General features: G+C 42.5%; 1 protein-coding gene across 1 annotated transcript in view; it reads left to right on the top strand.

The window, feature by feature from the left end:
* adam15 (ADAM metallopeptidase domain 15) overlaps positions 1 to 17,897 on the top strand; it is a 33,515-nt gene that overhangs the window by 3,164 nt on the left and 12,454 nt on the right. The window contains 15 exon segments of the mRNA XM_042489721.1: positions 8,539 to 8,615; positions 8,692 to 8,770; positions 8,891 to 8,967; positions 11,103 to 11,376; positions 12,340 to 12,405; positions 13,508 to 13,579; positions 13,675 to 13,844; positions 13,926 to 14,010; positions 14,707 to 14,855; positions 15,063 to 15,192; positions 15,194 to 15,241; positions 15,367 to 15,459; positions 15,605 to 15,800; positions 16,566 to 16,674; positions 17,488 to 17,683. Coding sequence (XP_042345655.1) covers positions 8,539 to 8,615; positions 8,692 to 8,770; positions 8,891 to 8,967; positions 11,103 to 11,376; positions 12,340 to 12,405; positions 13,508 to 13,579; positions 13,675 to 13,844; positions 13,926 to 14,010; positions 14,707 to 14,855; positions 15,063 to 15,192; positions 15,194 to 15,241; positions 15,367 to 15,459; positions 15,605 to 15,800; positions 16,566 to 16,674; positions 17,488 to 17,683 — 1,821 coding nt within the window.

Here is a 17,897-nt window from a genome sequence, read left to right as displayed (position 1 = left end):
TGACCTCAGTCTGGTTTCTGTCGAACTGGTCACTGGATGTTTGGGTTGGGTGGGACACACACACATACTTCCCTTTCTCATTTGAGAAAACAAAAGCAGATGAAGCCCACCCACCTGTTACCATGGTTACCTGATGGAGGTATTTTAGGGTGTGACGGCCTGTCTGTGTCGAACGCACACACATCTTTAGCCAAGTGCGTTTGCGTTGGTTACTGCGGTCCGTCTCTGGGAGCTGGGTGGATACAGTAATGTGGGGGAGAACAAACACCTGGGGGCCAGCCACCGCCGACATCATGTCCTTTATTTAAAAGAAATCTCGTACAAATGAGAAAAACAGCTGTTTGGTCTTTCAGTTAAAAAGACTTCATGTAAACTTGACACTTCTTTGCTGTAGGTCTCTGTATTGGCAGAAATCTGTCGATAAACAACACAGGTGATGATTGAATATATCAGGACATACTGCAACACTGTAAGAAAGGTGATATATTGTTTTATTTTTTTTGTAATGTTATTTTGAGTAAAGACCATTCCACCACACGCATAAGATTTGAGTAGAAAAAAATCACTTTTTTAATGCAATCAGAACAGCAGGATCTGTGAAAGGCAGATTACAGCACTGCTCTCTAGCAGTTGAGGGAAACACACACACACACACACACACACACAACGTAAACGCAACACATTATTTATTAAAAAATCAACGCTGCATTGATTCTCAAAAAAATGGAATCACCAAACAGAAAATTTCAGTACCGAAGTGTATTGATATTTTCTTACACCCCTACTTTGTGAGGCCAAGTTTGCTACCTAACAGGAAATGTCTGGTATTAAGTTACTTCTAGTTTTTCTTGTTTTTTATCTCTTCATGAAAACACAGAAGTCCCACCTGCGTACTTTCTTCTTGGTGCATGTCTGCAAATCTGTAAACTGAAAAAATGCTAAGTGATCTTTCTTTAGGCCACGTTCAAACGAGAACGGCACCACAAAAAACAGAAGTCTTTCCTTTGTGTTCTTAAAAAAAATCTGCGTGCACATAACATTATGAAAACGATCCTTGTGTACATGCATCAGCAAGAACAACCAAACATGCAGGATTTTGCGGTGCAACTTTGTAATGAAACACATAGAATTACAACAGCCGCATGTATGACGTGAGGCCGTGATATTATCGCTCTCACAGGATGCGTGCGTCACACAGACGGGGTTGCGTCTTCAAAACATTTCACTCTGGAACCCAGTTTTAAAAGTCTGCGTTTCCAAAACGCGTAAACGAAAGGCCAAACTGCAGCAAAAGATTAACTGTTAATGCAAGACAATGCCGCACAGATCAGAGAAACTTTACTGACAGGGACATGTCTTTGTCTTAGTTTCAACAGAAATATTTTATGTCACTAGGAAATGGACAGATTGTCGTCTTGAGGAGAGAGACAGGAAGTTGTGTCTTTATATTCTCCTTCATTCATGAACACAGTTTCCTCCACATGCACAGTCAGCGAGGAGTTTCAGTGTAATAAGAGAGAGGAAGGAAGTCAGAGCGTTGACAGTTTTCACCAGGAGCTTCCTGCAGGAACACTGAAACCTGAGGAGGGGGGTGTTAGTGGACGGACACTTCCTGTGCAGCTGACAGGCGCTCTGAAATCATTTCCTGTTCAAATTCCCCCACACCCACCCAGCCAGACTCCACCCGATCGGGAGGAAACGAGCGGAGAGAAGGAGAATTACGATGTAGTGTTGGATTAAAGGTGCAGTCCACCAAACAAAAACTTTATTAGGGCTCATTAATAATCCCTTTAGGTATGAAAATAGATATATCCATTTCAGATGTAAACATCACTGTCGTCATACTTCCATGTGGCGTTTGTGTTGGCATAAATACAGCCAATAGATGGTGCAGTCAAACACACGTGATGATGGTGGTGGAGGTCGTAATAACAGTCTGCGTAGGTGTGGGTCGATATAAGTTTTAGACGGTGCTTTATCATTCAGGAACGTGTTTTACCGATTTATGTGAGATAGAAATAGGGCATAAAGTCGGCAGTGCACCAGACGAGATGAGGGACTTTTCCTGCTTTATTTTTTTGTATTCAGAAATAATCCCTGTAAAGTTTTTCTTGACTTGACTGAGACTCTTTGCAGACTAAGTGGCCGAGGAACTATATTATGTTGAAACATCCAGTATAAAGGGATTATTTTATTATTATTTTATTTATTATTATTTTATTATCTTATTCTAAATGGATCCATTATTAACATTATTTTTCAAGCAAAGATTCGGACAAATCAAGATACTTTAGGATGTAATGTTGGAATAGTGGAGACAGCGTTGGGCATTTTTCAATCTTCATTTTTGACATTCTATAAACTGTTGCTTCACTTTCTACAGAGGCCTTAACTGTTAGCAGAAGCAATTTTCCTCCCGGCCCTCCTCCTCCTCCTCCTCCTCCTCCTCCTCCTCCTCCTTTCTTCTCCTTCTTCTGTTGTGGTCGACGGCTCTGAGCCTCGCCCAGAGTCTCTGCAGCTCTGACATCATCTGGAGACTGGGCGAGAGACATGACCTCACCATAGAGAGAGAGAGCGAGAGAGAGTTTAGGGGAGACGAGGGAACAGCATGTAGAGGAGGAGGAGGAGGAGCAGGAGGAGGAGGAGGAGGAGGAGGAGGGAGGCTGTTAACAGATGGTGAGAGTGGGCGAGAGGCTGTAAAACACAGCGAGGGTTAGAGTCGTGTTAGAGGTGTGATAAAAACACGGAGACGTCAGAGACACATGAAGCTTTACATGAATGAAAAATACCATCTTATAAGAGGCAGAAATCCAGTTTTGGCCAAGAAAAATCACCGCCAACGACACTTCTGACGCGTGATTGTTCAGTCATAAAAGTGAGAGTTTTGGTCTCAATCCAGATAAAATCTACAACAAAAACAAAACCGTTTCAGAGAGAAATGTTCTGCTTGTCATCTTTTTAATAAAAGAATTCAAACTGTAAGAATCCAGCTGCGCTCTGTTTGTCTGTCTCACTGCGCTGCTGTCGGACCATCAGCTGTTTGAGCCGCCATGATGAAATGCTGTGGCTGTCAAACACTCAGCTGTTCTACAGTCAATGTCCTTCACTGCATTTGGTTCTCTGCAGCTTCTTATTGTCATTGGCTGTTCGTGTTGTCCGTCAAGACATGGCCGGAACGTGTTCTATCGACATTCTATCGACATTCTATCGACATTCTATCGACTACGTCTTATATTTCTGTCGAGGAAAATTATAGTGCGATTGATATTGTTATCGTTTTATTGCCTAGCTCTACCAGCAAGGCTCAAAGGATCTACTTCTAACACCCTGGTGCCAGACACCCACCGCAGGACTCCCTCAGAGGTCCTGCGTCCATGCCTCGACAGGCCTCACTGTGGATCGGACTTTGCTCTGACCTGTCGAGGCACGGACGCAGGACCTCTGGGGTCCGGTACATTCCACAGATGCTCGATCAGATTGTGATCTGAGGAATTTAAAGGCCAGTTCGATGCTTTGAGCTCTATGTCACGTTTGTTCATGTTTTTGCAGTGTGACGTGGTGTACTGTCCTCCCGGGGGGGCAATGCCATGGAGGGGGGGGTACCTTGACACGTTTTTTGGTTGGTAAAGCATTTTCCCACCAGAACATTGCATTGATACAAGATACATTAAATACCTACCACTTGGCCCCTTGATAAAATGTTATCTCATTTCAATTTTTACCCAAAATTTAACTCATTAGTGTCGTCTTTAATATTCTTTGAGTGTACTTTTGAAGGCTGAAGAAGATTATTTTCACTATCGACTGATTTGACAATTATTTTCTCAATCTAGTAATTGATTTCATCATTTTTTCCCCACAGCTTGTGTTTTATCTTTAAATGTTTTCTTTGTATGACCGACACAAAAACACAAAGATATTTAGTTCACTGAGATATAAAACTCCTCAATTTTAGAGGCTTGAATGAATTAATGTTTGGCATTTTTTCTTAGAAGTGACTCAAACAATTAATTGGTTATTAAAGTAGCTGCGATCAACTAATCAGTTAATCTGATTTATTTCAGCTGTAACGTTCTCATTGAGTGGTTGTTTTGACTACACAGAGTTTAGTTCAGTGAACGCCTCCTCAGCTTCTGTGTGTGTGACTGAGTGTGTGTCAGCGTTGAATTTATTAGTATATTTACAGTATCTTGTTCTTGCGGTGCGACAGCTCCTGGATCAGTTTCCTGTGTGAAGCTGAACCACAGTATCGCAGTCAGACCCACCCGGCCCGGCCGAACATGACTCAGCTAACAAACACCCCCCTCAGCCCCCCTCCATCCTGCTGCACAATGACTTGACCCCACCACAGCACAAAGTACAGAGAGGGTGGAGAAAACAAACACGCCTCAGAGGGGAATTCTGCTCATTTTAAAGGAACACTCCACCCAAAATCTCTTCCATTAAAAATCAAACAATGAACCGTGAACAGCCGCAGGTCGTGTCCTCGGTCGAGTCTGGTATTAAAGGCTGAATCTCAAAGCCTTTACTCAGTACGTTTAGAATGTTTTGTTTCTCCAAATATGATAAAATTTTAAGAAAATAATTTGTTTAGTTGTACATCACAGAAACAACATGTTAAAATTTACATTTTAGTAGTTAAATATGTATTAGTCTAGTATTTTTAGATCTCTTACTGTTTTTCTACATTTTATATGTCTTCTATATTTTATTCTATACATTAAGTTGCATTTCCTTGATTTTAGCAAGGGATGCACTAATTGTGAGTGAAATTCTGGACGAATATTGATGATTAACTCTTAACTCTAACTCTGTTTGGTGCATTTTACGCACTTTTCATTCTTCATTTTTGGATAGTTTTGGCTGTATTCATGCAGATGGCATACATTTTGGCCAGGACTGATGTTTAGAAAAGTGTAAAATCGTATCAATGTATATTATTTTTTGTAGCTTGGTTTTTAAAGAGCATATTTTGTGTGCAGAGTGGTTTGAGTGTGAATAATCGAAAAAAAAGGTAATGTATAAAAGTCAGTGTTGCTGCAAATCATTGACATATCCCAGGCTGTAATAATCAAAAAACAATAATACACTACTTTGCAGTACTTTGAAAATACTTATTTTTTTAAAATCTAAAATCATAGTGGCATTATGACAAAAAACCTGGCATTTAGAGGGTTAAAATTCTGAAAATAATGAATATTTAATATTTCTGATCAGGGCTGATGTTCAATAAAACATAAACTCGATGAAAGTAGAAAATAATAATAATGTCTAATATTTTTCAAAGCTTGATTTTGAAAAGTGCATTTTATGTGCAGAGCGATATGAGTGTGTGTACTATTAAAACGGGCCCTAAAGGGTTAACTAGCTCTCCTCCTGCGGATGTCAACATACACTCGTGCTTCACAATGTAGCATTAGTGGAAATAAAGACGGCTTCCTCTGACGATAGTGTCGATAGTGAGTTCATTGCATCCTTTTGTCCAGATGGTGCTCCTGGGAAAATTTACACACACTTACTGTTGTCCCCGGGAAGAAAACGAGACGCTGTCTGTCTTGAGCTCTACTTTTTAACCTGCACAAAACTGATGCTGATAATATTGGTAATACTGCTTTTTGTACGTCCGTACAGATGCTAAACTGCCATTCCTTGTCTCAGCACCTTTTCTGACAATAACATATTTTTATATGTTATAGAGAGGAATTTAAGTTATGTGACAGTCTCATACTTTTGTGTTTTTCAGTTTCTAAAATCCTCTTTTATCTGATATAAACCAAACTTTTACTGACTGATTTTTAAACCTCAAAAACAGTCCGCTGCTGCTCGTCTTGTGACAAAGTGATGCATCTTTTCACCCACAAACAATCTTTGTGTGAGTACAGACGGCAGCTGCTCATTAACTCGACAACACGGAAACATTTAATTTCACTTAATTAACATTAATTACTTAACAGCCAATCTAATCTGCTGCCACTGATGTCATTTTAACCAGCGACAGTCGGCTGAAAAAGAGAAGCCTGAACATCACAGACACTCAACAATACAACAATAAACTGATATTTTTATTACTGCGAGTGTAAATATGGTGCCAGAGTGCAAACAAAGCTTAAAAATAGACCTTAAATATTAAAAGAATTACAAGGTGAGGATCCTCTGACCCCCTGACAGAGGTCAAGGTCGAACTGTGAATAATAACTTTATTTGTATAGCACTTACAAGACACACAGTTACAAAGAACAAAATGCACAAGTCAAAACCGGGTTCGTGTCCTCAGATCCTCGAAACGCTGCTGTGTTCGCCGAACCTCTGCAGGGCTCCTGCACCTCTCTGCAAAGATGAGTGAAGACAGCAAATGTCGAAAGGTTTGACGTTAGTCAGTTCATTTATTATTCATACTGATAAGTATTATCAGTGTTTATTAACTGGCCCCTGGTCTGTCAAGTGGCCCCTGAGAAAAGTCAGTTGAGTGTCTCTGCTGTACACGTCAGCTCTTTGTTCATTTAAAATGTTGAGAAGAGCTGATGGGTTTGATGAGAGAATTTTAGCATCAGAGTTTCACATGCATATCCAAAATAAAGCCGGATATAAGAACCCGTCCATATACATCCCAGTTATCAGTTTAATAACATTTATCAGACGTTTGACTTCAGCTGATCGATTAGCTGCTGCCAGATAATGTGCTAATGTTTGCATTTATCGGAGCAAATGTTTAATAAGAAAACTGTTGCGATGTAAGAGAAACTGTCATCTAACACAAACACACACACACGCACGCACACACACACACACACACACACACACCTTGACATCCTGCCGAGCTGAGAGGAGAAAGCGAGCAGGCGTTAGACAGGAAGTTTCTTCTCTTCAAAGAGGAGAAACTTCCTCCATTAAGAGGCAGGAAAACACACTGATTGGATAACGGATGTGCTTAGCCCCGCCCACATCCTAAAGGACTCGAAACAGGAAGTGACTTAGTAAAAACGGTTGAAACAGACAGATGCGGACTGGACACATCCGTGGTCACTGAATCAGACGTGTTTAGATCAGATGCTGCAGACGTTTCTTGAGAATCATCATGTTTTTGATTTTCCTTCAGTATCACAGTCATACAGCGAATATCACACGAGAGGTCGTGCTGTTTATCACCACGGCTGTGATTCGGTCGTAGATAGATAATCACAGTATGAACTTCACAGCACGACTTCGAGCGTGATTTTTCTTTTGTACAACAGTTCAACAAGGGTCATTTATTAGTAAACAGTAAAAAGCGTCTACAGATTAAGATCTGTTTGTTTTTTAATGTTTTTTTGTTTACTCCGCCAACATAAATAGTTCCACAACTGCTGGAAGTGACAGATGTTGCCTAGCAACACATAAACATTTACCTGCATGCTGCTTGCTCACCTGTGTTAGCTCGGCCACAGAGCAGCTGCTGAGCGTCACGAACATTTATCTGTGTTTTCAGTGAAATCAGAGTCTCTGCAGCGTGTGTCCTCTCACTCGTCTCCTCGAGTCCCGTATCAGACAGCGTGTGTGTCGGTGTCTCTCGGGCTGTGGACAGTGTCAGACGAGTGTGTCCCTGTCTCACTGCACATCCACGTAACATCTGTAACAGCTGGTTTAGAATAGAATAAAATATATCTTTATTGTCCACCAGGGTGGAAATTTGTCTTTGGCCCACCAAACACAGAAGACAGCACGAAAAAGACAAAAAACTGCAAACAATCAGTTAATAAGAACAGAGCACATAAACAGGTCATCAGGGACACTCAGCCCGACAGGTTCAGGTCATTGTGTGTCCGTGGTTTACCCCCATTGAGCGGCGATTTACCGAGACCGTCCTACAATAATGTTGGATAACGACTGACTGTTAATGTTTGTCTAATTAACGGTTTAGAACAGCTGTAACGCGGAGTGATACACGAAGAGTAAACAGTCCCAGTGTGTATTATTTGTCTTGCATGTTTCTTTTCTTTTCCGTTATTGTTTTTTTGGTATCGTCATGTCCGTGTGCTGTGTGTGCTCTGACCGGCTGAAGACGGCAGATGTGACTTAGCTCTGAGCATTAATCTGGTACGGTGCATCAAACGGTAACATTCATGTTTTAAACCGTGCACGCTCCCTTTTAAACGAATTAAACAAACAAATACATGTTGTACTGTATATCGACGCTCATGAAATGCCTCTCGACCAATCAAATTGCTTGGTTTGAACGAACTGTTGTATAATTGTCTGCAAAGTTCACTTCAAACTGAGCTTCAGACACCGAAATAATGCAGCTGCAGAGGAGAAACGTTTCTCAGTCCAGTTTGAAACTGTCCCGGCCCGTCTTCACAGCAGCACTCTGAGGAAACGCCTCACAGTGAATGAGGACTGTAACATGTATTTTAGGATCGTCACAGCTTTAAGATGTGTTTAGATATTTGTGTCCATCCATAATTTTCCTTCAGAAGTCCTCTGTCCATCTGTTGTCTTTTGTCCTCTCAGTGTTTGATCACCTGAGTAAACACGGGAAACGTTCGTCCTGTCTGTTTTCAGGACGGTCACCCTGACAGGCTGCAGTGTGGACTGGAGGTGGGAGGACGTCTCTTCCTGCTGGACCTGGAGAAGAATCAGTGAGTGAGATTTACAGAGTGTCTTTAAACGCAGCGCAGAGAGTTAAAGATGTGACGTGTTGTCGTCTCTCTGCAGCGACCTGCTGCCCAAACCGCCCAACGTCTTCTACTACCTGCCCAACGGCACCGGAGTGTCTGTGAGAGCCGACCCTGTGGTGAGTCAGTGAACGCACCGCCGTCTGTCCTCGGAGCGTCTCTGCTGTGTTCTCCAGCTGTGACAGGTGTGTGTGTGTGTGTGTGTGTGTGTGTGTGTCTCTCTGTGTGTGTGTGTGCAGACTCACTGTTATTACCATGGCAGCATCCGAGGATTCCCGCAGTCCAGAGTGGCTCTGAGCACCTGCTCCGGACTCCGGTAAGTACTAATACACAAAGTACACACACTGACTACTAATATACACAGTATAAACTCACTGAGTGATAATACACACAGTACACACACAAAATACTAATACACACAGTAAACACACTCAGTACTGATACAGACAATACACACACAGAGTACTAAAGCACACATTACATACACTGAGTACAAATACACATAGTACACACACACACACACACACACACTGAATACTAATACACACATTACATACACTGAGTACTAATACATACAGTACACGCACTCAATACTGTTACACACTGAGTACTCATACGCACAGTTCACACATACTAGGTACTAATACACGCAGTACATGTTCACTGCGTACTAATACACACAGTACAACTACACTGAGTGCTAACACACACTAGGGCCGAGCGATATGGCTTTGAAATAATACTGCAATATTTTTCGGCTGTATCACACGATATATTACACATTATTCTGAAATCTCTAAACTTCTGTAAAGTATTAAATACACAATAATGAAATGAACTTTAGTTGCGTCGCTCAGAGATCCGACTTCTTCACTGAATATTTCTGACGTGTGAAAGAAAGTCTGGACACCAGAGTTTGTTTCCTTCAGACAGTTTTTCAGGATATTTTCTCTGCAGAAACTCCTGAGACAAACGAAGCTGCAGATCTCTGACGGGATGAAGCTCGCGCTGAATGTATTGATCCGTGTTTACTTCGGGAAACTTCTGCTGAAGAGCTGAATGTTTTCAGGCTGAACAGAAGCAGATTGCCGACGGCTCTGCGTGCTGCTCTTTACTTTCTGCTTATTCGGAGGAAAAAAAAACATTTTCTCCTCCAACAACAGTGAAAGAAAATAAGAAGCAAAATCTCTTAAACCTAAAAAATCTCCGAGCGGGTTTGTACAGAGTCCAGGATTTACAGTGATTCAGGTCTTTGTGTTTCTGGGCTGAACTCAGCAGAAAACGTGAGTGACGACGGCGTGGCTCCGCAGGTCGAACTGATCCGGATCCATGTGAGTGACCTTTGACCTCTGCAGCACGCAGTGTGCAGGAGGAGGGTAAGCTGTTTAGCGGCTCACGTGGAAAAAAACCCGTCCAGTTTGCCGGTTTGAGGTCAGAAACACAGAAACCTCTGTCCACCTGATCAACAAACAGCAGATTATTAACGGGTGAGACGGCTTTATTCATCAGTTTATCGAGAGCAAGCGGAGCACTTAACAATTAAACAAACAATTAAAAAACAAACCGTTCGGCCAGATTTCACAAGTTTCAAAAACTTCAAACTAAAGGCAGAGCTGCAAGTGTCAGCCGCTCATTCGGATTTTCAATTCCACCTGGAAAACTAAAAAAAAAGTGAGAGTGTTTTTTATTTGTTTTTCTATAGAAACCAAATAAAATAATAATATGAGTGACGACGGCGTGGCTCCGCCTTTAAAAACACAGTTTGTAAAGTGCTTTGACAAACGAGGCAAAGCTGAGGCTGTAAACTCAGCTGAGAAAACAAATACATTTGATTTCTCATTATCTGCTTTAAAGGAAAAAACAAATAAATAAGGAAACAAAAACAAAACTGCAAACAAATTTATGTTGTTCTGTATTTTTATTTAGTTATTTATTTTCTTGTGGTTTTCATTCTGCTGCGGCTTCACGTCTTTTTTCAATATTTGGTTTGTACAGAAAAATAAATAAATGTTATTATTATTATTATTATTATTATTATTATTATTATTATTATTATTATTTTACTTTTTCAAAGCAATCAGTTTCCATGATTATTTTAAATAAGATCAACTTTTCAGATTTTTCAGTACTGAGGCATTTTTAGAGGAAGTGAAGGGTTTTATGTCAAACTGTTAAAATTATACACTAAACTGGTATATTTATTAAATTAATAAATATTCGAATATAAGTTATATTCAAGTCCTCCGATCATCAGGTCAAAAACGAATTAAACAAAATTATTATATGTACTTAATGTTATTTATCACGTGTTTGCTATAAGATGATTTTGCTTCATTTTATTTTTTACTTGCTGTCCCCTAAACCTTATTAAATAAAGAAAAGAAGAATCCCTTCAGTCAGTCTGACTGATGCTCTGCAGTGATAATTTAACCCTCCACTTTCCTCCTGCAGCGGCATCATCGCCTTCAACTCCACCCTGAGCTTTGAGCTGCAGCCTCAGGAGGACGACCACCACCATCAGGGGCAGGAGGAGGAGCGAGGAGGAGGGGAGAGCGGAGGAGACGGGAGCGGAGGGAGCGGAGGAGGAGGAGGAGGAGGAGGAGGAGATGAAGAAGGAGTCCACCTGCTGTACTCCACCAGCCCTCTGGAGGGCGACAGTGCAGGAGGCTGCGGAGTCTCACACACCGCTGTGCCGCCCATCCACAGCTCCACACACACACACAGGGTGAGACAGCAACACACACACATACACACACACACACACACACACAGGGCCAGACAGCAACACACACACACACACACACACACACAGGGCCAGACAGCAACACACACACACACACACACACACACACACACACACACACACACCAGACACAACACACACACACACACACACACACACACACAGGGCCAGACAGCAACACACACACACACGCGCACACAGGGTGAGACAGCAACACACACTCACACACACACACACACACACACACACACACACACACACACACACACAGAGGTGCCAGACAGCAACACACACACACACACACACACACACACACACACACACACACACACACACACACACACACACACACACACACACACACACACACAGGGTGAGACAGCAACACACACACACACACACACACACAGGGTGAGACAGCAACACACACACACACACACACACACACACACACACACACACACACACACAGGGTGAGACAGCAACACACTCACACACACACACACACAGGGTGAGACAGCAACACACACACACACACACACACACACACGGTGAGACAGCAACACACACACACACACACACACACACACACACACACAGGGTGAGACAGCAACACACTCACACACACACACACACACACACACACACACACACACAAACACACAGGGTGAGACAGCAACACACACTCACACACACACACACACACACACACACACACACACACAGGGTGAGACAGCAACACACACTCACACACACAATCTCACATTCACACACACACATCTCACAAACACACACACCCTTGTTCTTATATCTCTGTGAGGACTCTCCCTCACTCACACATCTCTAAGTAGTATTAAGTAGTATCGGCAGTAGTAGAAGTATGAGGTAACAGCTGGAACAGCTGTAGTTTTTGACCTGTGTGTCCTCTCTTTGTTGTGTCTTTAGGGGAAGAGAGACATCCTGTCTGAGACCAAATACATCGAGCTGGTGCTGGTGGCCGACCACCAGGAGGTGAGTGTGTGTTTTTACAGTAGAGGTCTGCTGCGATTAATAATAAAAATTATTGATTAATATATTCATTATTTTTTAGATTTGATCTAGAGTCCTGCACAGATTTATCATCACTGTGAGACTGTCACACTCACGATGAAAAGTATAAAGTCGATGCAGCATAATCAGAGAAATCCTCGTTTTTTGTTCTTCTTAGTTAGAGACTACATTCCCCACAATGCACCTTGACTGTGGTTTGGGAGGTTGGGGTCAGTGTTGATTTTTATTTAGGTTTAATCAACAAAAACTAAAGACGGTCAGTTTTCCTCAGTGATGTTTCAGCCTCATTTTTGTTGTGCATTTTTGTTTTTTTGTCCTGCAGATGTCTCTGTCGTGTACAGTTATCTGTGTATTTATTCTTTGACAAACAATTTAATACATTTTGTTTTCAAAGGTCACTTTTTATTTAGTTTGCGTCGAGAAAGTAGGGAATGTTATTTTTGCTTTTAAAACAGATTTATCAATTATTTGTTATCAAATCAGCTGTAGATCATTTATTTGTCACTCAAATTATATAGTACTGAGCTCAGATCAATGATCACGATCCCAAGACAAACTCAATATAGATGATGTAATCCTCATGTAAATCGTGTTTATAACACACTCATGTTCAGACTCAGTAGAACAAAGTAGAAACATCATAATTTACCTTCAGGATCATAATATAAAATAAATATAATAATGCCAGGGAGAAGGGATATAGTTTTGATAAGTTAAATTTAAGGGAAAAAACACAGTTTGTGTTTTCATTTACATTACCCAAAAATAATAAGTTAAATGTTCAGTTTTATGCTGAGGAGGGTTGTAATCTGCTGTGGTTGATTATGAGCCTCTCAACAAGAGCTACATTTAGTTTTTTTCTCAAAATAAAAAAAACTTGTGTTATAAAAAAATGATAATAATATAATCTGTCTGGCAGAGGCAGCGTTGGCAGCGTTTTATTTAATTCAAAAAGACAAAACCTGCAGAGCTTTCAGCAGAATCACCTTTTAATGAGTTACTGTGTTTAAATCTATAATTACATAATTACATCATCTCTCTCTGTCACATCTGCTCCTCACAGTTTCTAAACTACCAGAAGAACAACAAGACCATCATCTACCGCATGCTGGACGTGGCCAACCAGGTGGACTGGGTGAGAGCCGTGACCTTTGACCTCTGCGTCTCTGTAAAGCAGTTTAAATGTGCAGTAGAAGAAGAACTGAGCCGTGTCTCTTCTGTCCGTCTCAGTTCTACCGTCCTCTGAACGTCCGGGTCGCTCTGACCGGTCTGGAGATCTGGAGCGACCGCGACAAGATCCGCGTGGAGAAGAGTCCCACCGACACCCTCAACAACTTCCTGGAGTGGAGGACCAGAGAGCTGCTGCCGCGCCTTCGCCATGACAACGCCCAGCTCGTCATGTAGGAGGAGGACATTTAACAAAATAAAAGCCCCAGATTCTGATCCATCACGATTATCACGGGTTGACTTTTATTTGACAGGGGCGGCTCTTTTGACGGCACCACGGTGGGGATGGCGTCTCAGTCGTCCATGTGTTCCAGAGACCGGTCGGGTGGAGTCAACGTGGTGAGTGGACACGCCTTTATTTTGAAAATCACAACCAGGAGACACAGCAGAGACTGTGTATGTGTGATGTTCTGGGTTTAATCAGGTCAAAGTTATTGTCATTAAGCAGAAGAACTAAAACAAGTTTCTTCAGTCCATCACCTTTATTCATAAATGTTTAATTTTGTTTGATTTAATCAAGATGTGTTTATTTGTAAAGCACTTTTAATACGAACAAACTAACACCAAATATACAGTATATATACAGTCTATATACACAGTCTATATACAGTGTATATATACAATCTATATACAGTCCATATATGGTATATACACAGTCTATACACAGTCTATATACAATATATATACACAGTCTATTGACAGTCTATATGCAGTATATATACACAGTCTATACACAGTCTATTTACAGTATATATACACAGACTACACACAGTCTATTTACAGTATACACAGTCTATACACAGTATACGTATATACACAATCTATTTACAGTATATATACACGCTCATATACAGTCTATACACAGTATATATACACAGTCTACATACAGTCTATATGCAGTCTGTATGCAGTATATATACACAGTCTATATGCAGTCTGTATGCAGTATATATACACAGTCTATATGCAGACTGTATGCAGTATATATACACAGTCAGTGGTCTGAACACCTGTCTGTCTCCCGCTCTCTCTCAGGATCACCTGGTCAGTGTGCTGGGCGTGGCCTCTACTGTTGCTCATGAGCTCGGTCACAACCTCGGGATGAGTCATGACACCGCCGAGCGTCACTGCGCCTGTCAGAACGAGCGGCGGCTCGGAGGATGCATCATGGAGCCCTCGACTGGGTCAGTACCGGAACATTTAACCGACTTCTAAAAACACTTACACTCTCTTCTTCTGGGACGTTTCTCCTCATGATCTTATCCTCAGTTCTGATCGATCAGCTTCGTTTACCGATCAGGTCAATAAGTCAACACCGTCTCTTTTACGGTGGAGGTCTGGAGAAAGTGCGGCTCTCTCACTGCCTCCTTTCTGTGACCTCTGACCTCCAGATTCATGCCGGGTCAGCAGTTCAGCAGCTGCAGCGCTGCGGATCTGTCCGTCAGCCTGCTGCACGGCGGCGGCATGTGTCTGTTCAATATCCCGCAGCCGGAGCGCCTGCTGGGAGGACCTCGCTGTGGAAAACCTGTACGTGGAGAAAGGAGAGGAGTGTGACTGCGGCCTGCTGGAGGTACTCACCTGGAGTGACGATGTAAAACCGAACGGTCCAATCAGGATGCAGGTTTTATGCGTCTGAGGTGAAATCACGTTATCATGTTTCCCCTGTTGATGTGTCGCTGTGCTCTGATTGGTCAGGAGTGTGAGGACCCCTGCTGCAACGCCTCCACCTGTCGTCTGGTTCCTGGAGCTCAGTGTTCGTCTGACGGCATCTGCTGCCAAGACTGCAAGGTCACACACACACACACACGCACGCACGCACACGCACACACACACACACACACACACACACACACACACACACGCGCACACACACACACACAAAATTAATGTTTCTCTCAAACCGTATTAAAGTTTAACCCCTCCTTCTCTGTAGCTGCGGACGGCGGGTTCGGTGTGTCGCGAGCCGCTCGGAGAGTGCGACCTTCCCGAGTTCTGCACAGGCTCCTCCCCTTACTGCCCCCCCAACGTCTTCCTGCAGAACGGGGAGCCGTGCGAGGACGACGCCTCCTACTGCTACGAAGGAGTCTGCGCCAGCATGCACACCCAGTGCCAGATGCTGTGGGGACCCAGTAAGACACCAGTTTATACTGAGCTCGCAACAGCTAAAACCACTTTATACTCAACTAAAACCAGTTTACGTCTGAAAAAATCTCATCTAACTGAGCCAAGACAAGTTTATGCTGGGCTTAAACCAGTTTACATTAACCCTTTCAAACCAGGAGCAACATCACTTTTCTCGTGTTGCTTTCAGAGGCCTTTCACAAATATTTAAACCTTTGAACACGAACGAGCAAATTTCTTCAAAAACATGGGGAAAAATGCAACGAGCAACAAAGTCAAGAAATATGTAGATTTAGAGTGAGATTTTTCTAGATCTAGATATCTAGATTTTAAGAAGTTATCACGTTTATCACATTTTTTTAAAGTTATTTTTAAGCACTTTTACAGGTTTGTTTGTTTTTTACTTTGTTTATCTTTTTTGGTTTTGTTTTGATTTTTTGTTCTGGCTTTACTAATTTTCAGGTCATTTTTTCGTAATTTCTTTTTGGGTCATTTCTCCTGTCATTGCCTTCTTCCCATGTTTCGGAAAGAAATCAAGCCTATTTGTTCAGGTTTAAAGGGTTAAGGACAAATATCCTTATACTGAGCCGAACCTGTTTAACTTGAATATAACTAATCTTAAACTGAGTATAAGACAGTTTATGCTAATTTCTGCTGGTCCAGATCATTTATGACATCGTTAAACAGCTCTGATTAATCAGTTCACACTGACTCAGAGCCAGTTCTGGTCTGAAACCAGTTACCGGCTGATTTCTGTCTCCGGCTGTCCTCAGATGCCACCAGCGCTCCACCTGTTTGTTTCTCATCAGTCAACAAACAGGGAAACAAATATGGAAACTGTGGTCAGCTGACCAACGGCTCCTACATCCCCTGTGGAAACGCGTGAGTACACAGACAGTACACCAAGTACAAATACTACACAGACAGTTAAAGTGGACTCATTCATTCTAGACTTTAGAAATGTCCTCTGAGTACATGTATCAAGTCTCCATAGTGAGACTCATTTCAGGGGGGCTGTGAAAAAAGTATCTACTGATTTACAGACGTGTTTTTGGGCTGCAAATGTCCGTCAGCCCACTTCAGCGTGGACATGTCCCACAGCCTGCTCCATCATGGACATGTCCCACAACCTGCTCCAGCGTGGACATGTCCCACAGCCTGCTCCATCATGGACATGTCCCACAGCCTGCTCCATCATGGGACATGTCCCACAGCTGCTCCGACTGGAGTAGTTTTTACAACTGTTTTCCAACAAAAAACCTGTCATTGCTCGCGATCAATATGCACGGAGGTGGTTATTAATTGCACCCATACCACTGATTCATCACGTGTCTGTCAGCCAGGCATCACCAACTGGTGGACCGCGGTCCAAAACCGGACCAAAACTTTGTATTATCCGGACCCGTGGCCAAGTTGTTATAAATGCAAGAATGAGAACAATATTTTTAAGGAGGAGTTAAATTTACCTGAAGTTTAATGAATGAAAGTTTAAAAAAATATCATGATAAGACTTTATTCCATATCGCCCGGCCCTGATGTATATTAACCGTCATCTGTTTCAGTGTGTGTTTCAGTGTAACCTCCTGCGCGTGCATCATGCCCGGTACCTCCCATGGGATCAAAGACCGTGTCCCGGTCGTCGCTGAATAACTTTGTAGTTCTGTTTAAAACCTCTTCCTGTTGTGTTTGTTGCAGTGACGTCCACTGCGGCAGGATCCAGTGTCAGGGAGGGAGGGAGCGCCCCCTGCTGGGCACCAACGCAGAGATCCTCACCACCACGGTGCGCTTCAACCACAGCGACCTGGTCTGCAGAGGAACCTTCTTCCACCTGGGAGACGACGTGTCGGACCCCGCCACCGTGGCCCAGGGCACCGCCTGCAGCCCCGGCAAGGTCAGACAGACAGCCGCCCCTCAGGCCCCGAGGAAACCATCCCAATCTGTAAAATCTGATTTAAAAACAAAATCCACTGAAGCAGGAACACAACAGTGCTTTATTAACCCTTTGAAAGCTGGAGCAAAGTCACTGTTCTTGTGCTGCAGTAAAGTATTTTCACAAGTAAATGACCCTCTGAACTCTGAGTTAACTGAGCAATTTCTTTCAAAAA

This window comes from Plectropomus leopardus, chromosome 7, assembly GCF_008729295.1.
Source record: "Plectropomus leopardus isolate mb chromosome 7, YSFRI_Pleo_2.0, whole genome shotgun sequence".
Lineage (NCBI taxonomy): Eukaryota > Metazoa > Chordata > Actinopteri > Perciformes > Serranidae > Plectropomus > Plectropomus leopardus.
The sequence above is the reverse complement of the archived record's forward strand: the minus strand, read 5'-3'. Positions and strand labels throughout refer to the sequence as shown.